Genomic DNA, 24,125 nt, shown 5'->3' on the forward strand with positions numbered 1-24,125 from the left:
GACCTTGTCGGGTCGCGTGTCGCCGTCCGTCAGCTGGATGTAGGGCTTCTTGCGGATGCGGTTCAGGTCCTCGTGAAGCCCGTCGAGCAGGAAGGCCAGCAGCTCGTGAGAGTCCTGCTGCTGATACCCCGAGAACTGAGGCGCAAAGCGGCCCACCTGAGTCTGAACACACACACACACACACACACACACACACACACACACACACTGACTTCAGCAGCAACACAACCACATGTGCTTCAACGTTTAACAGCCCAACAGTGGCCGTCAGGAAGAGGGGTGGAAACGCTAAAATACAGTATTCACAGCAGCTTTACAGAGATAATCAGGGAGAGAACAGAATCAATGATGCACAGAGTTCAGTTCGGCTGTACAGCAGCTCTAAAAAGACAATAGTATCATAGTTCAGTTCAATGTCATCAATTCAGTGTTTAGTGTCAGCACAGTTAAATCATCAACGCTGCTGGATGTTAAGTGTCGTATACCAAAACGTTTCCAGAATAACCGCACTGAATGATCTTCTCAGGATTATCAGATGATATTTTGATGTGTGGCATTACGGAGTTCGTGCAGATGCTGTTAGCAGAGCCCGACTGCAGTAGCGGGAACAACTCAGAACACACTCATAACACTGGCTACGTTTACATGCACACCTTCTGTTTCAATCGGACTGAACACATTCTGAATCTGAGCGTGGTGTTTACATGAACTAAACATGTGATCGGGTCGATGTGCGTTTATATGTCACAAGCTTCAAATCGGAATAGATTGTTTGACATGCGCTCACTGCACGAACATACAGTTTCCCGCTGTTAGCGCATAATGACTGTTTCTCCTACATTGGTTCTTTATTTGTTTTAAACAGCAGATTTAAAGGGATACTCTACCGTTTTTTCATATTAAACTGTTATTCCCTTAACAAAGACGAGTGGATACACACCTCTCTCGTCTCAGTGCGTGCACTTAATCGCTCTGGCGCACCGCGACACTTTGATAGCACTTAGCTTAGCCCAGTTCATTCAATATGGGCCAAGCAGAGAAGCTACCAAACACCTCTACGTTTTCCCTATTTAAATACAGTTACTCGAGTAGTGTAACTCGACCTAGGACGGTGACGCAAAACAAAACGTTGCGCTTTTCTAAGCGTGTAAAATGGATAACTATATTGTATGGCGGAATACCATAGCAAGTGCTTGGGAGCACTTCGACTTGGCGCAGTAATATCTTCACTCGTGAAAAATCCTCTCACCGGCCCCCGCTCCCTCTCCCAGAAGATATTACTGCGCCAAGTCGTGTGTGGATGGGAGTCTGGAGCCAGCGCTGGCGGCCGCTGTCCTGCTCCACTTCACACACACAGAGGAAGACACACTCGTCATTACGCTACTGCTACATCATTACGCTACTGCTACGTCATTACGCTACTGCTACGTCATTACGCTACTGCTACGTCATTACGCTACTGCTACGTCATTACGCTACATCATTACGCTACTGCTACGTCATTACGCTACTGCTACGTCATTACGCTACTGCTACGTCATTACGCTACTGCTACGTCATTACGCTATTTCTACGTCATTACGCTATTTCTACGTCATTATGTTATTTCTACGTCATTACGCTATTTCTACGTCATTACGCTATTTCTACGTCATTGCGCTATTTCTATGTCATTATGCTATTTCTATCTCATTGCGCTATTTGTATGTCATTACGCTATTTCTACGTCATTACGCTATTTCTACGTCATTACGCTATTTCTACGTCATTGCACTATTTCTATCCCATTACGCTATTTCTACGTCATTACGCTATTTCTATGTCATTGCGCTATTTCTACGTCATTATGCTATTTCTACGTCATTACGTTATTTATACGTCATTACGCTATTTCTATGTCATTACGTTATATCTACGTCATTACGCTTTATCTACGTCATTTTTCTATTTCTACGTCATTACGCTATATCTACGTCATTATTCTATTTCTACGTCATTACACTATATATACGTCATTATTCTATTTCTACGTCATTGCGCTATTTCTACATCGTTACGCTGTATCTACGTCATTACGCTATTTCTACGTCATTGCGCTATTTCTACATCATTACGCTGTTTCTACGTCATTACGCTATTTCTACATCATTACGCTGTTTCTACGTCATTGCACATGCGCAGTGCTTTCAGTTTCGGTTTTCAATCTGATGAAGTGTTACTGGTTCTCTCGATCGGATTAGAAAAGGAATAAACACTCCTTTCAATCCGATAGAATTGTCATTGGGATCGAGGGCTTACATGAGCCGTCCTTGCGGATTATTTGGTTGCATGTAAACGCAGCCACATGCATGAGCGTCTGTATGGGTGGATGTCAGAGCAGCTCCTCCTCGTCTTTACCTTGAAGGGTCTCGGCGTGACGTAGCTGTATTTCCCCGACCACAGCTGCTTGATGAGCTCGGCGTAGGCCTTGGCGATCTCACCCTTCATTCCCAGAGGATTGTCCTCGTTCAGCTCCTCCTGGTACTTGTCCTTCAGGAAGTACTCGGTCAGAGGAGGGACGTTACTCAGACACTACGACACACACACACACACTGAAGTCATCTCTCTGCGCAGGCTGTAGTTAGATCAGGGATTACAGGGGGAAGGGAAGGTTGTGTTCCTGCAGGGTCACCTGTGTGGCCGAGTTCATGAAGCAAGTGTTTCCCAGGTTGGAGAGGCCGCTGAGGCCGGGTTTCTCCGCGCGCCGGCCCTGATCCGAGTGCTCGTAGCTACTGCTGCTGTACAGGCCGTAGCTGTTCTTCATGCTGCGGACACACACACACACATGCGAGTGAGAAGCCCAACAGGGTCACAGCAGCAGTGAGGGCAGATGATCAGGGTCATGCAGACACAGCTCAACACGTGCAGGGAGAGCAGGGTAAAGCACTACGGATACGGAGATCACTGTGCTGTGAAACCACAAGCACATCGTCTGCATCCATTCACCAACCCGACAGACAGACTCTCTACAACTGACATTAACTCTACACCCTGGGTCTTACATTCAGAAACTGAAGAGGAAGCATTACAGGGATCCAGACTGTGGGAACGTTTTTCGACCATTTGTCCTGCCGGTGCGATATAGGCACGACCACAACGTTGCCCTTTCAGTAGTACTTTTAGTGGGCTTTCATCGGCGCCGGCCTCGGTTTGGTGTCTCCCCACCTTACGGGGTTAACAGTCAGGTACCCCTTTTCCACCAAGGCAGAGCTGGTGCTGGTTCGGAGCCAGAGCCTAGTTTCAAATCGGTTCTTTGTTTTTCGACCACCAAAGCACCAGCTCCGAACCAGTAAAAGTGGTTCTTAAGTAGCACCAAAACATTACTGGGCTAGAGTAAGAACCGCTTGCGTCAGGGGCTGGGGGCGGGGTTACCGTGACCAACAAGACGAAAAGAAACTTGTGACCGCCATTTTTTAAATAGCTGCTAATCGAGCTAATAGCTGCTCGATTGTAATCTCCGTCTATGCAAGTTACGGCGAGCTGCACGAGTTGGATTCGCCGTGTTTGGATGCCGATGTAGTTTCGCAAAGCCATGAGCATCGATAGTAACGCAACGAACGCCATTGTTGATGTAAGACTTGTTCGAGATGCATTGGAGCGGAACACATGTTATACAGGCACCAGGGCCCGAACACATGACTTTAGCCTATTCACCTTGTCCCCCAGAGTTAGATAAGTCCATACATACCTTTTTCATCTCCGTGCGTGCTATAAGCCCAAGTAGCAGTGCTTCGCCTTCAGAGAATATAGTTCCCAGTATTTATATGGTTAAAATATGTCTGTGTCTCATGTGACTTTGTTTTTTATACACTCTGTGACTGTACACAACATGTAAATAGGAAAATGTTTGCGTTATTTTGTCACTTATTTGGATTAGTATGCTAGCTGCAACCATTTACATCCAGTCTTTGTGCTAAGCTAGGCTAGCGGTGGGTGCGTCCAACAGACTTATAGCACGCACGGAGATGAAAAAGGTATGTGTGGACTTATCTAACTCTGGGGGATAAGGTGAATAGGCTAAAGTCCCAAAAAGTCGGAGTGTTCCTTTAAAGCACTTCCTAGCCATTTAAAATACTACTCTGCAAAGTTTCAGACCACTGGCTAACTGCCCAGGCCAGGAACACTGCACTGGAGTCTGGTAACAACACGCCACCACAACACCAACTATGAAATCTACAATGCAGTGAAGACATCAAAGAGTCAATCAGTGCAGAAGAGAGAAATGGAGAAACTGAAGGTTTTCCATGACACTGGTAGTGTTCCACTAGCCAAACTCATTCATAATGCCCCGCCCACAAAAAAAAACCTCCCCAAGCCCCGTCCACCAATAACCACCACAGAGCCCAGCCCACATAAGCCCCTCTTCTGAGCCCCGCCCACCCGTAAGCCCCTCTTCTTAGCCCCGCCCACCCGTAATCCCCTCTTCTGAGCACCGGCCACCCGTAATCCCCTCTTCTGAGCACCGGCCACCCGTAAGCCCCTCTTCTGAGCACCGGCCACCCGTAAGCCCCTCTTCTTAGCCCCGCCCACCCGTAAGCCCATCTTCTGAGCCCCGCCCACCCGTAAGCCCCTCTTCTGAGCCCCGCACACCCGTAAGCCCCTCTTCTGAGCCCCGCCCACCCGTAAGCCCATCTTCTGAGCCCCGCCCACCCGTAAGCCCCTCTTCTTAGCCCGGCCCACCCGTAAGCCCCTCTTCTGAGCCCCGCCCACCCGTAAGCCCCTCTTCTGAGCCCCGCCCACCCGTAAGCCCCTCTTCTTAGCCCGGCCCACCCGTAAGCCCCTCTTCTGAGCCCGGCCCACCCGTAATCCCCTCTTCTGAGCCCCGCCCACCCGTAAGCCCCTCTTCTTAGCCCCGCCCACCCGTAAGCCCCTCTTCTGAGCCCCGCCCACCCGTAAGCCCCTCTTCTGAGCCCCGCCCACCCGTAAGCCACTCTTCTGAGCCCCGCCCACCCGTAAGCCCCTCGTCTTAGCCCCGGCCACCCGTAAGCCCCTCTTCTGAGCCCCGCCCACCCGTAAGCCCCTCTTCTGAGCCCCGCCCACCCGTAAGCCCCTCTTCTGAGCCCCGCCCACCCGTAAGCCCCTCTTCTGAGCCCCGCCCACCTGTAAGCCCCTCTTCTTAGCCCCGCCCACCCGTAATCTCCTCTTCTGAGCCCCGCCCACCCGTAATCCCCTCTTCTGAGCCCCGGCCACCCGTAAGCCCCTCTTCTGAGCCCCGCCCACCCGTAAGCCCCTCTTCTTAGCCCCGCCCACCCGTAAGCCCCTCTTCTTAGCCCCGCCCACCCGTAAGCCCCTCTTCTTAGCCCCGCCCACCCGTAAGCCCCTCTTCTTAGCCCCGCCCACCCGTAAGCCCATCTTCTGAGCCCCGCCCACCCGTAAGCCCCTCTTCTTAGCCCGGCCCACCCGCAAGCCCCTCTTCTGAGCCCCGCCCACCCGTAAGCCCCGCCCCCTGCAGGCTTACTTGCGGCCGCTGAAGCTGCTGTTATGATTGTTTGTGAGAGATGAAGGGCAGATCTTTGGTAAAGCAGAGAGAGAGGAAGCACCAGATGACCTTCAAAAGACAAGAAGAGCATGAGTTACAGGAAATGATGCCAACCGTCGGGAAGAGGTCAAGGAGATTGAGAAAGCAAACAAGCCAGTGTCAAAGCATCTGATGATCCATGTGACGATCCAGTCGTCACACTGACTCACTTGAGCGCCGAAGAGCCGCGAGGCCACGTGCCGTCTTCATTCTTCTGTTCGATAACTAGAATCTGCAGACAGACAGAGAAAAATGGCCGACTCAAACCTCATTCCCATCACTGCGAAAACAATGACGTACTGTGCAAGGCCTTTAAACAGCGCCTCACCTGTCCCTGGTAGAGTCCGGCGTCCTGAATGGTGCTGTCCGGCTTGTTCAGCGGCTCGAACGTGTTGCTCATGTACTTGTTCCACAGCCGGGTTTCCTTCTCGTCGGGAATACTGAAAAGCTTCCGCATCTCTTGCTCGATGGTGTCTGTCAGGACAGATGCAGATCTCAACCCAACCACAGCCACGATTCAAAGAGTGGGTTAGTTCAGCCAGAAATCATAATTCTGTCATCAGTTACCCCACCTCATCTCAATCCAAACCTGAAAGACTGTAAGGCTCATCTTCAGACGGACAAATGAAGAGATTTCTGTCCATGCAACTACCAACGTTCATAAAGAGATCATACACATTCACCAAACAGGCACACTGGATTTCCTGTTTATCATCTTTCATGTGCTCTGCTGATGTATGTCAATGTTTAAATGTGAATAAAAGCCTTAATTCAATCTGGTCATCATATAAGGCGACTAAACTGGTCAAAACACATGGATTAGTTTTACGAACTCTTTATGAACTTTTTGAGCATCAGAGAGTCGGTTGCATTGGAGGGAAAGCTCTTAGATTTCATTAAAATATCTTCATTTGAGTCCTGAAGATGAACAAAGGTCTTACTGGTTTAAAATGACATGAAGCTGAATAATTAATGACAGAATGATCATAATAGACTGGACCTCAGACTGGTGTCATTCAGTACCTATAGTGTCTGCTTTACTGAACTGTGAAGCTTCATGTATGACAGTGATTGACTGAAATCAGACGCTGTCAGTGGGTCAGATCGACTCTAGACTGGACCTCAGACTGGTGTCATTCAGTACCTATAGTGTCTGCTTTACTGAACTGTGAAGCCTCATGTATGACAGTGATTGACTGAAATCAGACGCTGTCAGTGGTTCAGATCGAGTCTAGACTGGACCTCAGACTGGTGTCATTCAGTACCTATAGTGTCTGCTTTACTGAACTGTGAAGCTTCATGTATGACAGTGATTGACTGAAATCAGACGCTGTCAGTGGGTCAGATCGAGTCTAGACTGGACCTCAGACTGGTGTCATTCAGTACCTATAGTGTCTGCTTTACTGAACTGTGAAGCTTCATGTATGACAGTGATTGACTGAAATCAGACGCTGTTAGTGGGTCAGATCGAGTCTAGACTGGACCTCAGACTGGTGTCATTCAGTACCTATAGTGTCTGCTTTACTGAACTGTGAAGCTTTATGTATGACAGTGATTGACTGAAATCAGACGCTGTTAGTGGGTCAGATCGAGTCTAGACTGGACCTCAGACTGGTGTCATTCAGTACCTATAGTGTCTGCTTTACTGAACTGTGAAGCTTCATGTATGACAGTGATTGACTGAAATCAGACGCTGTCAGTGGGTCAGATCGAGTCTAGACTGGACCTCAGACTGGTGTCATTCAGTACCTATAGTGTCTGCTTTACTGAACTGTGAAGCTTCATGTATGACAGTGATTGACTGAAATCAGACGCTGTCAGTGGGTCAGATCGAGTCTAGACTGGACCTCAGACTGGTGTCATTCAGTACCTATAGTGTCTGCTTTACTGAACTGTGAAGCCTCATGTATGACAGTGATTGACTGAAATCAGACGCTGTTAGTGGGTCAGATCGAGTCTAGACTGGACCTCAGACTGGTGTCATTCAGTACCTATAGTGTCTGCTTTACTGAACTGTGAAGCTTCATGTATGACAGTGATTGACTGAAATCAGACGCTGTCAGTGGGTCAGATCGAGTCTAGACTGGACCTCAGACTGGTGTCATTCAGTACCTATAGTGTCTGCTTTACTGAACTGTGAAGCTTCATGTATGACAGTGATTGACTGAAATCAGACGCTGTTAGTGGGTCAGATCGAGTCTAGACTGGACCTCAGACTGGTGTCATTCAGTACCTATAGTGTCTGCTTTACTGAACTGTGAAGCTTCATGTATGACAGTGATTGACTGAAATCAGACGCTGTTAGTGGGTCAGATCGAGTCTAGACTGGACCTCACACTGGTGTCATTCAGTACCTATAGTGTCTGCTTTACTGAACTGTGAAGCTTCATGTATGACAGTGATTGACTGAAATCAGACGCTGTTAGTGGGTCAGATCGAGTCTAGACTGGACCTCAGACTGGTGTCATTCAGTACCTATAGTGTCTGCTTTACTGAACTGTGAAGCTTCATGTATGACAGTGATTGACTGAAATCAGACGCTGTCAGTGGGTCAGATCGAGTCTAGACTGGACCTCAGACTGGTGTTATCCAGTACCTATAGTGTCTGCTTTACTGAACTGTGAAGCTTCATGTATGACAGTGATTGACTGAAATCAGACGCTGTTAGTGGGTCAGATCGAGTCTAGACTGGACCTCAGACTGGTGTCATTCAGTACCTATAGTGTCTGCTTTACTGAACTGTGAAGCTTCATGTATGACAGTGATTGACTGAAATCAGACGCTGTTAGTGGGTCAGATCGACTCTAGACTGGACCTCAGACTGGTGTCATTCAGTACCTATAGTGTCTGCTTTACTGAACTGTGAAGCTTCATGTATGACAGTGATTGACTGAAAACAGACGCTGTTAGTGGGTCAGATCGAGTCTAGACTGGACCTCAGACTGGTGTCATTCAGTACCTATAGTGTCTGCTTTACTGAACTGTGAAGCCTCATGTATGACAGTGATTGACAGAAATCAGACGCTGTTAGTGGGTCAGATCGAGTCTAGACTGGACCTCACACTGGTGTCATTCAGTACCTATAGTGTCTGCTTTACTGAACTGTGAAGCCTCATGTATGACAGTGATTGACTGAAATCAGACGCTGTCAGTGGGTCAGATCGAGTCTAGACTGGACCTCAGACTGGTGTTATTCAGTACCTATAGTGTCTGCTTTACTGAACTGTGAAGCTTCATGTATGACAGTGATTGACTGAAATCAGACGCTGTTAGTGGGTCAGATCGAGTCTAGACTGGACCTCAGACTGGTGTCATTCAGTACCTATAGTGTCTGCTTTACTGAACTGTGAAGCTTCATGTATGACAGTGATTGACTGAAATCAGACGCTGTTAGTGGGTCAGATCGAGTCTAGACTGGACCTCAGACTGGTGTCATTCAGTACCTATAGTGTCTGCTTTACTGAACTGTGAAGCTTCATGTATGACAGTGATTGACTGAAATCAGACGCTGTCAGTGGGTCAGATCGAGTCTAGACTGGACCTCAGACTGGTGTTATTCAGTACCTATAGTGTCTGCTTTACTGAACTGTGGAGCTTCATGTATGACAGTGATTGACAGAAATCAGACGCTGTCAGTGGGTCAGATCGAGTCTAGACTGGACCTCAGACTGGTGTCATTCAGTACCTATAGTGTCTGCTTTACTGAACTGTGAAGCTTCATGTATGACAGTGATTGACTGAAATCAGACGCTGTTAGTGGGTCAGATCGAGTCTAGACTGGACCTCAGACTGGTGTCATTCAGTACCTATAGTGTCTGCTTTACTGAACTGTGAAGCTTCATGTATGACAGTGATTGACTGAAATCAGACGCTGTCAGTGGGTCAGATCGAGTCTAGACTGGACCTCAGACTGGTGTTATTCAGTACCTATAGTGTCTGCTTTACTGAACTGTGGAGCTTCATGTATGACAGTGATTGACAGAAATCAGACGCTGTTAGTGGGTCAGATCGAGTCTAGACTGGACCTCAGACTGGTGTCATTCAGTACCTATAGTGTCTGCTTTGCTGAACCTCCTGGTGACGATGTTGTCCATGTTGCCGTCTTCACACAGCTTGAGCTCGGTGAGGTAGACTTCCACCTTACAGTGTTTGACGAACATGCCCTGCTCCACCACCTGAGGAACAAACACACACACATATCCACCCGTCACATCAAAGATTCGTCTGCACTGCTAATATGACCAGACTGATCTCAATAATGAGTCTTCTGTAGAGCTGCTTTACAGCTGAACTGATGAAGTTTGCATCGCTGATTCTGTTATTCCCCTGATCATCCCTGTGAAGCTGCTGTGAAACGATCTGCACTGTAGAAATAAAGCTGACATTTCCCTGATCATCCCCGTGAAGCTGCTGTGAAACGATCTGCACTGTAGAAATAAAGCTGACTTGTGCGCTGAAATCAGATTCTGCTTCTCACACTGTTGTTCAAATCATGTTCTTTCTCAGAAATGATGTTTCTGTCTTGTTTTGCAGCACAGATATCTAAACATTAAACTGGAGAAACAAAAGGACTGATAAATGTATGAGAATGAAGTGAGTTGTGCTTAAAACAAGAACATATTTCTGCCAATGAGGCCAGAAAATCAACTTAATTCAAAGAGGAAATCTGCCCCATTGGCAGATACTTGGTCTTGTTTTAAGCACAAACTCACTTCATTTGGTGTCATATTGCATCTCCAGAAAACATATCTTGCTTTAAGAAAGTTTAGATATTTGTGCTGGTATACCAAGACAGAAGATGAGAAGAGCGAGGAGTCCGAGGCTGTTCTCAGTGTTGGTAGAGGCGACCGGAGAAAGGCTTATTTTAGCAGCAGCCGAAGCCCAACAGCTGAAGGATTCCTGACTATTTATTCCGTCCGGCCTGGAGCGCAGCAGCAAAAGCCCACGCTGTCCTCTCCACCGGGACGCCCGTCCCTGCCTTCACCCGGATCCCCCCTCTCTGCCCTCGCCCGGCCGCCTCTGGACCCGCCGAACCTTTCCCAAAGCCCAGAAGAGAGAGAAGGCGCCCGAACCTGCTGCATGCTGGAGTCCATGCTTCTGTGCGGCGGTCATGCGCTTCTCCGGCCAGCACAGAAATAACTCTGCCACCCGACACCCTCATACAGACCGAGAGAGGAGGGGGTGTACGGGACACCATCACACCCGCGGATCCGAGTCAACATTCACCAGCGCGGGATATTCCATCTCTTCATACAGACAGAGAGAGGAGGGGTGTACGGGACACCATCACACCCGCGGATCCGAGTCCACATTCACCCGCGCGGGATATTCCATCTCTTCATACAGACAGAGAGAGGAGGGGGTGTACGGGACACCATCACACCCGCGGATCCGAGTCAACATTCACCAGCGCGGGATATTCCATCTCTTCATACAGACAGAGAGAGGAGGGGGTGTACGGGACACCATCACACCCGCGGATCCGAGTCAACATTCACCAGCGCGGGATATTCCATCTCTTCATACAGACAGAGAGAGGAGGGGGTGTACGGGACACCATCACACCCGCGGATCCGAGTCCACATTCACCAGCGCGGGATATTCCATCTCTTCATACAGACAGAGAGAGGAGGGGGTGTACGGGACACCATCACACCCGCGGATCCGAGTCCACATTCACCAGCGCGGGATATTCCATCTCTTCATACAGACAGAGAGAGGAGGGGGTGTACGGGACACCATCACACCCGCGGATCCGAGTCCACATTCACCAGCGCGGGATATTCCATCTCTTCATACAGACAGAGAGAGGAGGGGGTGTACGGGACACCATCACACCCGCGGATCCGAGTCCACATTCACCAGCGCGATATTCCATCTCTTCATACAGACAGAGAGAGGAGGGGGTGTACGGGACACCATCACACCCACGGATCCGAGTCCACATTCACCAGCGGGATATTCCATCTCTTCATACAGACAGAGAGAGGAGGGGGTGTACGGGACACCATCACACCCGCGGATCCGAGTCCACATTCACCAGCGCGGGATATTCCATCTCTTCATACAGACAGAGAGAGGAGGGGGTGTACGGGACACCATCACACCCGCGGATCCGAGTCCACATTCACCAGCGCGGGATATTCCATCTCTTCATACAGACAGAGGAGGGGGTGTACGGGACACCATCACACCCGCGGATCCGAGTCCACATTCACCAGCGGGATATTCCATCTCTTCATACAGACAGAGAGAGGAGGGGGTGTACGGGACACCATCACACCCACGGATCCGAGTCCACATTCACCAGCGCGGGATATTCCATCTCTTCATACAGACAGAGAGAGGAGGGGGTGTACGGGACACCATCACACCCGCGGATCCGAGTCCACATTCACCAGCGCGGGATATTCCATCTCTTCATACAGACCGAGAGAGGAGGGGGTGTACGGGACACCATCACACCCACGGATCCGAGTCCACATTCACCAGCGCGGGATATTCCATCTCTTCATACAGACAGAGAGAGGAGGGGGTGTACGGGACACCATCACACCCGCGGATCCGAGTCCACATTCACCAGCGCGGGATATTCCATCTCTTCATACAGACAGAGAGAGGAGGGGTGTACGGGACACCATCACACCCGCGGATCCGAGTCCACATTCACCAGCGCGGGATATTCCATCTCTTCATACAGACCGAGAGAGGAGGGGGTGTACGGGACACCATCACACCCACGGATCCGAGTCCACATTCACCAGCGCGGGATATTCCATCTCTTCATACAGACAGAGAGAGGAGGGGGTGTACGGGACACCATCACACCCACGGATCCGAGTCAACATTCACCAGCGCGGGATATTCCATCTCTTCATACAGACAGAGAGAGGAGGGGGTGTACGGGACACCATCACACCCGCGGATCCGAGTCAACATTCACCAGCGCGGGATATTCCATCTCTTCATACAGACCGAGAGAGGAGGGGGTGTACAGGACACCATCACACCCGCGGATCCGAGTCCACATTCACCAGCGCGGGATATTCCATCTCTTCATACAGACAGAGAGAGGAGGGGTGTACGGGACACCATCACACCCGCTGATCCGAGTCCACATTCACCAGCGCGGGATATTCCATCTCTTCATACAGACAGAGAGAGGAGGGGTGTACGGGACACCATCACACCCGCGGATCCGAGTCCACATTCACCCGCGCGGGATATTCCATCTCTTCATACAGACAGAGAGAGGAGGGGGTGTACGGGACACCATCACACCCGCGGATCCGAGTCAACATTCACCAGCGCGGGATATTCCATCTCTTCATACAGACAGAGAGAGGAGGGGGTGTACGGGACACCATCACACCCACGGATCCGAGTCCACATTCACCAGCGCGGGATATTCCATCTCTTCATACAGACAGAGAGAGGAGGGGGTGTACGGGACACCATCACACCCGCGGATCCGAGTCCACATTCACCAGCGCGGGATATTCCATCTCTTCATACAGACCGAGAGAGGAGGGGGTGTACGGGACACCATCACACCCACGGATCCGAGTCCACATTCACCAGCGCGGGATATTCCATCTCTTCATACAGACAGAGAGAGGAGGGGGTGTACGGGACACCATCACACCCACGGATCCGAGTCAACATTCACCAGCGCGGGATATTCCATCTCTTCATACAGACAGAGAGAGGAGGGGGTGTACGGGACACCATCACACCCGCGGATCCGAGTCAACATTCACCAGCGCGGGATATTCCATCTCTTCATACAGACCGAGAGAGGAGGGGGTGTACAGGACACCATCACACCCGCGGATCCGAGTCCACATTCACCAGCGCGGGATATTCCATCTCTTCATACAGACAGAGAGAGGAGGGGTGTACGGGACACCATCACACCCGCTGATCCGAGTCCACATTCACCAGCGCGGGATATTCCATCTCTTCATACAGACAGAGAGAGGAGGGGTGTACGGGACACCATCACACCCGCGGATCCGAGTCCACATTCACCCGCGCGGGATATTCCATCTCTTCATACAGACAGAGAGAGGAGGGGGTGTACGGGACACCATCACACCCGCGGATCCGAGTCAACATTCACCAGCGCGGGATATTCCATCTCTTCATACAGACAGAGAGAGGAGGGGGTGTACGGGACACCATCACACCCGCGGATCCGAGTCCACATTCACCAGCGCGGGATATTCCATCTCTTCATACAGACAGAGAGAGGAGGGGGTGTACGGGACACCATCACACCCGCGGATCCGAGTCCACATTCACCAGCGGGATATTCCATCTCTTCATACAGACAGAGAGAGGAGGGGGTGTACGGGACACCATCACACCCGCGGATCCGAGTCAACATTCACCAGCGCGGGATATTCCATCTCTTCATACAGACAGAGAGAGGAGGGGGTGTACGGGACACCATCACACCCGCGGATCCGAGTCCACATTCACCAGCGCGGGATATTCCATCTCTTCATACAGACAGAGAGAGGAGGGGGTGTACGGGACACCATCACACCCGCGGATCCGAGTCAACATTCACCAGCGCGGGATATTCCATCTCTTCATACAGACCGAGAGAGGAGGGGGTGTACGGGACACCATCACACCCGCGGATCCGAGTCCACATTCACCAGCGCGGGATATTCCATCTCTTCATACAGACAGAGAGAGGAGGGGGTGTACGGGACACCATCACACCCGCGGATCCGAGTCCACATTCACCAGCGGGATATTCCATCTCTTCATACAGACAGAGAGAGGAGGGGGTGTACGGGACACCATCACACCCGCGGATCCGAGTCCACATTCACCCGCGCGGGATATTCCATCTCTTCATACAGACAGAGAGAGGAGGGGGTGTACGGGACACCATCACACCCGCGGATCCGAGTCCACATTCACCAGCGCGGGATATTCCATCTCTTCATACAGACAGAGAGAGGAGGGGGTGTACGGGACACCATCACACCCGCGGATCCGAGTCCACATTCACCAGCGCGGGATATTCCATCTCTTCATACAGACCGAGAGAGGAGGGGGTGTACGGGACACCATCACACCCGCGGATCCGAGTCCACATTCACCAGCGGGATATTCCATCTCTTCATATAGACAGAGAGAGGAGGGGTGTACGGGACACCATCACACCCGCGGATCCGAGTCAACATTCACCAGCGCGGGATATTCCATCTCTTCATACAGACAGAGAGAGGAGGGGGTGTACGGGACACCATCACACCCGCGGATCCGAGTCCACATTCACCAGCGGGATATTCCATCTCTTCATACAGACAGAGAGAGGAGGGGGTGTACGGGACACCATCACACCCGCGGATCCGAGTCCACATTCACCAGCGCGGGATATTCCATCTCTTCATACAGACCGAGAGAGGAGGGGGTGTACGGGACACCATCACACCCGCGGATCCGAGTCAACATTCACCAGCGCGGGATATTCCATCTCTTCATACAGACAGAGAGAGGAGGGGGTGTACGGGACACCATCACACCCGCGGATCCGAGTCCACATTCACCCGAGCGGGATATTCCATCTCTTCATACAGACAGAGAGAGGAGGGGTGTACGGGACACCATCACACCCGCGGATCCGAGTCCACATTCACCAGCGCGGGATATTCCATCTCTTCATACAGACAGAGAGAGGAGGGGGTGTACGGGACACCATCACACCCGCGGATCCGAGTCCACATTCACCAGCGGGATATTCCATCTCTTCATACAGACAGAGAGAGGAGGGGGTGTACGGGACACCATCACACCCGCGGATCCGAGTCAACATTCACCAGCGGGATATTCCATCTCTTCATACAGACAGAGAGAGGAGGGGGTGTACGGGACACCATCACACCCGCGGATCCGAGTCCACATTCACCAGCGCGGGATATTCCATCTCTTCATACAGACCGAGAGAGGAGGGGGTGTACGGGACACCATCACACCCGCGGATCCGAGTCCACATTCACCCGCGCGGGATATTCCATCTCTTCATACAGACCGAGAGAGGAGGGGGTGTACGGGACACCATCACACCCGCGGATCCGAGTCCACATTCACCAGCGCGGGATATTCCATCTCTTCATACAGACAGAGAGAGGAGGGGGTGTACGGGACACCATCACACCCACGGATCCGAGTCAACATTCACCAGCGCGGGATATTCCATCTCTTCATACAGACAGAGAGAGGAGGGGGTGTACGGGACACCATCACACCCGCGGATCCGAGTCAACATTCACCAGCGCGGGATATTCCATCTCTTCATACAGACCGAGAGAGGAGGGGGTGTACAGGACACCATCACACCCGCGGATCCGAGTCCACATTCACCAGCGCGGGATATTCCATCTCTTCATACAGACAGAGAGAGGAGGGGTGTACGGGACACCATCACACCCGCTGATCCGAGTCCACATTCACCAGCGCGGGATATTCCATCTCTTCATACAGACAGAGAGAGGAGGGGTGTACGGGACACCATCACACCCGCGGATCCGAGTCCACATTCACCCGCGCGGGATATTCCATCTCTTCATACAGACAGAGAGAGGAGGGGGTGTACGGGACACCATCACACCCGCGGATCCGAGTCAACATTCACCAGCGCGGGATATTCCATCTCTTCATACAGACAGAGAGAGGAGGGGGTGTACGGGACACCATCACACCCGCGGATCCGAGTCCACATTCACCAGCGCGGGATATTCCATCTCTTCATACAGACAGAGAGAGGAGGGGGTGTACGGGACACCATCACACCCGCGGATCCGAGTCCACATTCACCAGCGGGATATTCCATCTCTTCATACAGACAGAGAGAGGAGGGGGTGTACGGGACACCATCACACCCGCGGATCCGAGTCAACATTCACCAGCGCGGGATATTCCATCTCTTCATACAGACAGAGAGAGGAGGGGGTGTACGGGACACCATCACACCCGCGGATCCGAGTCCACATTCACCAGCGCGGGATATTCCATCTCTTCATACAGACAGAGAGAGGAGGGGGTGTACGGGACACCATCACACCCGCGGATCCGAGTCAACATTCACCAGCGCGGGATATTCCATCTCTTCATACAGACCGAGAGAGGAGGGGGTGTACGGGACACCATCACACCCGCGGATCCGAGTCCACATTCACCAGCGCGGGATATTCCATCTCTTCATACAGACAGAGAGAGGAGGGGGTGTACGGGACACCATCACACCCGCGGATCCGAGTCCACATTCACCAGCGGGATATTCCATCTCTTCATACAGACAGAGAGAGGAGGGGGTGTACGGGACACCATCACACCCGCGGATCCGAGTCCACATTCACCCGCGCGGGATATTCCATCTCTTCATACAGACAGAGAGAGGAGGGGGTGTACGGGACACCATCACACCCGCGGATCCGAGTCCACATTCACCAGCGCGGGATATTCCATCTCTTCATACAGACAGAGAGAGGAGGGGGTGTACGGGACACCATCACACCCGCGGATCCGAGTCCACATTCACCAGCGCGGGATATTCCATCTCTTCATACAGACCGAGAGAGGAGGGGGTGTACGGGACACCATCACACCCGCGGATCCGAGTCCACATTCACCAGCGGGATATTCCATCTCTTCATATAGACAGAGAGAGGAGGGGTGTACGGGACACCATCACACCCGCGGATCCGAGTCAACATTCACCAGCGCGGGATATTCCATCTCTTCATACAGACAGAGAGAGGAGGGGGTGTACGGGACACCATCACACCCGCGGATCCGAGTCCACATTCACCAGCGGGATATTCCATCTCTTCATACAGACAGAGAGAGGAGGGGGTGTACGGGACACCATCACACCCGCGGATCCGAGTCCACATTCACCAGCGCGGGATATTCCATCTCTTCATACAGACCGAGAGAGGAGGGGGTGTACGGGACACCATCACACCCGCGGATCCGAGTCAACATTCACCAGCGCGGGATATTCCATCTCTTCATACAGACAGAAAGAGGAGGGGGTGTACGGGACACCATCACACCCGCGGATCCGAGTCCACATTCACCCGAGCGGGATATTCCATCTCTTCATACAGACAGAGAGAGGAGGGGTGTACGGGACACCATCACACCCGCGGATCCGAGTCCACATTCACCAGCGCGGGATATTCCATCTCTTCATACAGACAGAGAGAGGAGGGGGTGTATGGGACACCATCACACCCGCGGATCCGAGTCCACATTCACCAGCGGGATATTCCATCTCTTCATACAGACAGAGAGAGGAGGGGGTGTACGGGACACCATCACACCCGCGGATCCGAGTCAACATTCACCAGCGGGATATTCCATCTCTTCATACAGACAGAGAGAGGAGGGGGTGTACGGGACACCATCACACCCGCGGATCCGAGTCCACATTCACCAGCGCGGGATATTCCATCTCTTCATACAGACCGAGAGAGGAGGGGGTGTACGGGACACCATCACACCCGCGGATCCGAGTCCACATTCACCCGCGCGGGATATTCCATATCTTCATACAGACCGAGAGAGGAGGGGGTGTACGGGACACCATCACACCCGCGGATCCGAGTCCACATTCACCAGCGCGGGATATTCCATCTCTTCATACAGACAGAGAGAGGAGGGGGTGTACGGGACACCATCACACCCGCGGATCCGAGTCCACATTCACCAGCGCAGGATATTCCATCTCTTCATACAGACAGAGAGAGGAGGGGGTGTACGGGACACCATCACACCCGCGGATCCGAGTCCACATTCACCCGCGCGGGATATTCCATCTCTTCATACAGACCGAGAGAGGAGGGGGTGTACGGGACACCATCACACCCGCGGATCCGAGTCCACATTCACCAGCGCAGGATATTCCATCTCTTCATACAGACAGAGAGAGGAGGGGGTGTACGGGACACCATCACACCCGCGGATCCGAGTCCACATTCACCCGCGCGGGATATTCCATCTCTTCATACAGACAGAGAGAGGAGGGGGTGTACGTGACACCATCACACCCGCGGATCCGAGTCCACATTCACCAGCGCGGGATATTCCATCTCTTCATACAGACAGAGAGAGGAGGGGGTGTACGGGACACCATCACACCCGCGGATCCGAGTCCACATTCACCAGCGCGGGATATTCCATCTCTTCATACAGACCGAGAGAGGAGGGGGTGTACGGGACACCATCACACCCGCGGATCCGAGTCCACATTCACCAGCGGGATATTCCATCTCTTCATACAGACAGAGAGAGGAGGGGGTGTACGGGACACCATCACACCCACGGATCCGAGTCAACATTCACCAGCGCGGGATATTCCATCTCTTCATACAGACAGAGAGAGGAGGGGGTGTACGGGACACCATCACACCCGCGGATCCGAGTCAACATTCACCAGCGCGGGATATTCCATCTCTTCATACAGACCGAGAGAGGAGGGGGTGTACAGGACACCATCACACCCGCGGATCCGAGTCCACATTCACCAGCGCGGGATATTCCATCTCTTCATACAGACAGAGAGAGGAGGGGTGTACGGGACACCATCACACCCGCTGATCCGAGTCCACATTCACCAGCGCGGGATATTCCATCTCTTCATACAGACAGAGAGAGGAGGGGTGTACGGGACACCATCACACCCGCGGATCCGAGTCCACATTCACCCGCGCGGGATATTCCATCTCTTCATACAGACAGAGAGAGGAGGGGGTGTACGGGACACCATCACACCCGCGGATCCGAGTCAACATTCACCAGCGCGGGATATTCCATCTCTTCATACAGACAGAGAGAGGAGGGGGTGTACGGGACACCATCACACCCACGGATCCGAGTCCACATTCACCAGCGCGGGATATTCCATCTCTTCATACAGACAGAGAGAGGAGGGGGTGTACGGGACACCATCACACCCGCGGATCCGAGTCCACATTCACCAGCGCGGGATATTCCATCTCTTCATACAGACCGAGAGAGGAGGGGGTGTACGGGACACCATCACACCCACGGATCCGAGTCCACATTCACCAGCGCGGGATATTCCATCTCTTCATACAGACAGAGAGAGGAGGGGGTGTACGGGACACCATCACACCCACGGATCCGAGTCAACATTCACCAGCGCGGGATATTCCATCTCTTCATACAGACAGAGAGAGGAGGGGGTGTACGGGACACCATCACACCCGCGGATCCGAGTCAACATTCACCAGCGCGGGATATTCCATCTCTTCATACAGACCGAGAGAGGAGGGGGTGTACAGGACACCATCACACCCGCGGATCCGAGTCCACATTCACCAGCGCGGGATATTCCATCTCTTCATACAGACAGAGAGAGGAGGGGTGTACGGGACACCATCACACCCGCTGATCCGAGTCCACATTCACCAGCGCGGGATATTCCATCTCTTCATACAGACAGAGAGAGGAGGGGTGTACGGGACACCATCACACCCGCGGATCCGAGTCCACATTCACCCGCGCGGGATATTCCATCTCTTCATACAGACAGAGAGAGGAGGGGGTGTACGGGACACCATCACACCCGCGGATCCGAGTCAACATTCACCAGCGCGGGATATTCCATCTCTTCATACAGACAGAGAGAGGAGGGGGTGTACGGGACACCATCACACCCGCGGATCCGAGTCCACATTCACCAGCGCGGGATATTCCATCTCTTCATACAGACAGAGAGAGGAGGGGGTGTACGGGACACCATCACACCCGCGGATCCGAGTCCACATTCACCAGCGGGATATTCCATCTCTTCATACAGACAGAGAGAGGAGGGGGTGTACGGGACACCATCACACCCGCGGATCCGAGTCAACATTCACCAGCGCGGGATATTCCATCTCTTCATACAGACAGAGAGAGGAGGGGGTGTACGGGACACCATCACACCCGCGGATCCGAGTCCACATTCACCAGCGCGGGATATTCCATCTCTTCATACAGACAGAGAGAGGAGGGGGTGTACGGGACACCATCACACCCGCGGATCCGAGTCAACATTCACCAGCGCGGGATATTCCATCTCTTCATACAGACCGAGAGAGGAGGGGGTGTACGGGACACCATCACACCCGCGGATCCGAGTCCACATTCACCAGCGCGGGATATTCCATCTCTTCATACAGACAGAGAGAGGAGGGGGTGTACGGGACACCATCACACCCGCGGATCCGAGTCCACATTCACCAGCGGGATATTCCATCTCTTCATACAGACAGAGAGAGGAGGGGGTGTACGGGACACCATCACACCCGCGGATCCGAGTCCACATTCACCCGCGCGGGATATTCCATCTCTTCATACAGACAGAGAGAGGAGGGGGTGTACGGGACACCATCACACCCGCGGATCCGAGTCCACATTCACCAGCGCGGGATATTCCATCTCTTCATACAGACAGAGAGAGGAGGGGGTGTACGGGACACCATCACACCCGCGGATCCGAGTCCACATTCACCAGCGCGGGATATTCCATCTCTTCATACAGACCGAGAGAGGAGGGGGTGTACGGGACACCATCACACCCGCGGATCCGAGTCCACATTCACCAGCGGGATATTCCATCTCTTCATATAGACAGAGAGAGGAGGGGTGTACGGGACACCATCACACCCGCGGATCCGAGTCAACATTCACCAGCGCGGGATATTCCATCTCTTCATACAGACAGAGAGAGGAGGGGGTGTACGGGACACCATCACACCCGCGGATCCGAGTCCACATTCACCAGCGGGATATTCCATCTCTTCATACAGACAGAGAGAGGAGGGGGTGTACGGGACACCATCACACCCGCGGATCCGAGTCCACATTCACCAGCGCGGGATATTCCATCTCTTCATACAGACCGAGAGAGGAGGGGGTGTACGGGACACCATCACACCCGCGGATCCGAGTCAACATTCACCAGCGCGGGATATTCCATCTCTTCATACAGACAGAGAGAGGAGGGGGTGTACGGGACACCATCACACCCGCGGATCCGAGTCCACATTCACCCGAGCGGGATATTCCATCTCTTCATACAGACAGAGAGAGGAGGGGTGTACGGGACACCATCACACCCGCGGATCCGAGTCCACATTCACCAGCGCGGGATATTCCATCTCTTCATACAGACAGAGAGAGGAGGGGGTGTACGGGACACCATCACACCCGCGGATCCGAGTCCACATTCACCAGCGGGATATTCCATCTCTTCATACAGACAGAGAGAGGAGGGGGTGTACGGGACACCATCACACCCGCGGATCCGAGTCAACATTCACCAGCGGGATATTCCATCTCTTCATACAGACAGAGAGAGGAGGGGGTGTACGGGACACCATCACACCCGCGGATCCGAGTCCACATTCACCAGCGCGGGATATTCCATCTCTTCATACAGACCGAGAGAGGAGGGGGTGTACGGGACACCATCACACCCGCGGATCCGAGTCCACATTCACCCGCGCGGGATATTCCATCTCTTCATACAGACCGAGAGAGGAGGGGGTGTACGGGACACCATCACACCCGCGGATCCGAGTCCACATTCACCAGCGCGGGATATTCCATCTCTTCATACAGACAGAGAGAGGAGGGGGTGTACGGGACACCATCACACCCACGGATCCGAGTCAACATTCACCAGCGCGGGATATTCCATCTCTTCATACAGACAGAGAGAGGAGGGGGTGTACGGGACACCATCACACCCGCGGATCCGAGTCAACATTCACCAGCGCGGGATATTCCATCTCTTCATACAGACCGAGAGAGGAGGGGGTGTACAGGACACCATCACACCCGCGGATCCGAGTCCACATTCACCAGCGCGGGATATTCCATCTCTTCATACAGACAGAGAGAGGAGGGGTGTACGGGACACCATCACACCCGCTGATCCGAGTCCACATTCACCAGCGCGGGATATTCCATCTCTTCATACAGACAGAGAGAGGAGGGGTGTACGGGACACCATCACACCCGCGGATCCGAGTCCACATTCACCCGCGCGGGATATTCCATCTCTTCATACAGACAGAGAGAGGAGGGGGTGTACGGGACACCATCACACCCGCGGATCCGAGTCAACATTCACCAGCGCGGGATATTCCATCTCTTCATACAGACAGAGAGAGGAGGGGGTGTACGGGACACCATCACACCCGCGGATCCGAGTCCACATTCACCAGCGCGGGATATTCCATCTCTTCATACAGACAGAGAGAGGAGGGGGTGTACGGGACACCATCACACCCGCGGATCCGAGTCCACATTCACCAGCGGGATATTCCATCTCTTCATACAGACAGAGAGAGGAGGGGGTGTACGGGACACCATCACACCCGCGGATCCGAGTCAACATTCACCAGCGCGGGATATTCCATCTCTTCATACAGACAGAGAGAGGAGGGGGTGTACGGGACACCATCACACCCGCGGATCCGAGTCCACATTCACCAGCGCGGGATATTCCATCTCTTCATACAGACAGAGAGAGGAGGGGGTGTACGGGACACCATCACACCCGCGGATCCGAGTCAACATTCACCAGCGCGGGATATTCCATCTCTTCATACAGACCGAGAGAGGAGGGGGTGTACGGGACACCATCACACCCGCGGATCCGAGTCCACATTCACCAGCGCGGGATATTCCATCTCTTCATACAGACAGAGAGAGGAGGGGGTGTACGGGACACCATCACACCCGCGGATCCGAGTCCACATTCACCAGCGGGATATTCCATCTCTTCATACAGACAGAGAGAGGAGGGGGTGTACGGGACACCATCACACCCGCGGATCCGAGTCCACATTCACCCGCGCGGGATATTCCATCTCTTCATACAGACAGAGAGAGGAGGGGGTGTACGGGACACCATCACACCCGCGGATCCGAGTCCACATTCACCAGCGCGGGATATTCCATCTCTTCATACAGACAGAGAGAGGAGGGGGTGTACGGGACACCATCACACCCGCGGATCCGAGTCCACATTCACCAGCGCGGGATATTCCATCTCTTCATACAGACCGAGAGAGGAGGGGGTGTACGGGACACCATCACACCCGCGGATCCGAGTCCACATTCACCAGCGGGATATTCCATCTCTTCATATAGACAGAGAGAGGAGGGGTGTACGGGACACCATCACACCCGCGGATCCGAGTCAACATTCACCAGCGCGGGATATTCCATCTCTTCATACAGACAGAGAGAGGAGGGGGTGTACGGGACACCATCACACCCGCGGATCCGAGTCCACATTCACCAGCGGGATATTCCATCTCTTCATACAGACAGAGAGAGGAGGGGGTGTACGGGACACCATCACACCCGCGGATCCGAGTCCACATTCACCAGCGCGGGATATTCCATCTCTTCATACAGACCGAGAGAGGAGGGGGTGTACGGGACACCATCACACCCGCGGATCCGAGTCAACATTCACCAGCGCGGGATATTCCATCTCTTCATACAGACAGAAAGAGGA

The 24,125-nt window shown here is 52.9% G+C and overlaps 1 protein-coding gene across 13 annotated transcripts in view; it reads right to left on the reverse strand.

The window, feature by feature from the left end:
* Positions 1-24,125, reverse strand: part of usp15 (ubiquitin specific peptidase 15) — a 67,841-nt gene that overhangs the window by 27,201 nt on the left and 16,515 nt on the right. For 5 of the 13 annotated variants that reach the window (XR_013798927.1, XR_013798928.1, XM_079623147.1 and 2 more), the window contains exons 4-10: positions 9,606-9,732; positions 5,886-6,031; positions 5,728-5,789; positions 5,498-5,587; positions 2,672-2,804; positions 2,398-2,571; positions 4-162 (exon numbers count right to left, since the gene is read on the reverse strand). Coding sequence is in view for 10 of the 13 variants with exons in the window: in XM_079623147.1 (XP_079479273.1) it covers positions 4-162; positions 2,398-2,571; positions 2,672-2,804; positions 5,498-5,587; positions 5,728-5,789; positions 5,886-6,031; positions 9,606-9,732 (891 nt within the window). In the remaining 3 variants the exon portion in view is untranslated. Of the gene's footprint in view, positions 1-3; positions 163-2,397; positions 2,572-2,671; positions 2,805-5,497; positions 5,588-5,727; positions 5,790-5,885; positions 6,032-6,580; positions 6,598-9,605; positions 9,733-10,344; positions 10,469-10,629; positions 10,756-24,125 lie in introns of those variants that run through there. The other 8 variants (XR_013798926.1, XM_079623146.1, XM_079623145.1 and 5 more) reach the window with 5 other exon arrangements.

This window comes from Phoxinus phoxinus (assembly GCF_949152265.1).
Source record: "Phoxinus phoxinus genome assembly, chromosome: 9".
In the NCBI taxonomy this organism is placed as follows: Eukaryota; Metazoa; Chordata; class Actinopteri; order Cypriniformes; family Leuciscidae; genus Phoxinus; species Phoxinus phoxinus.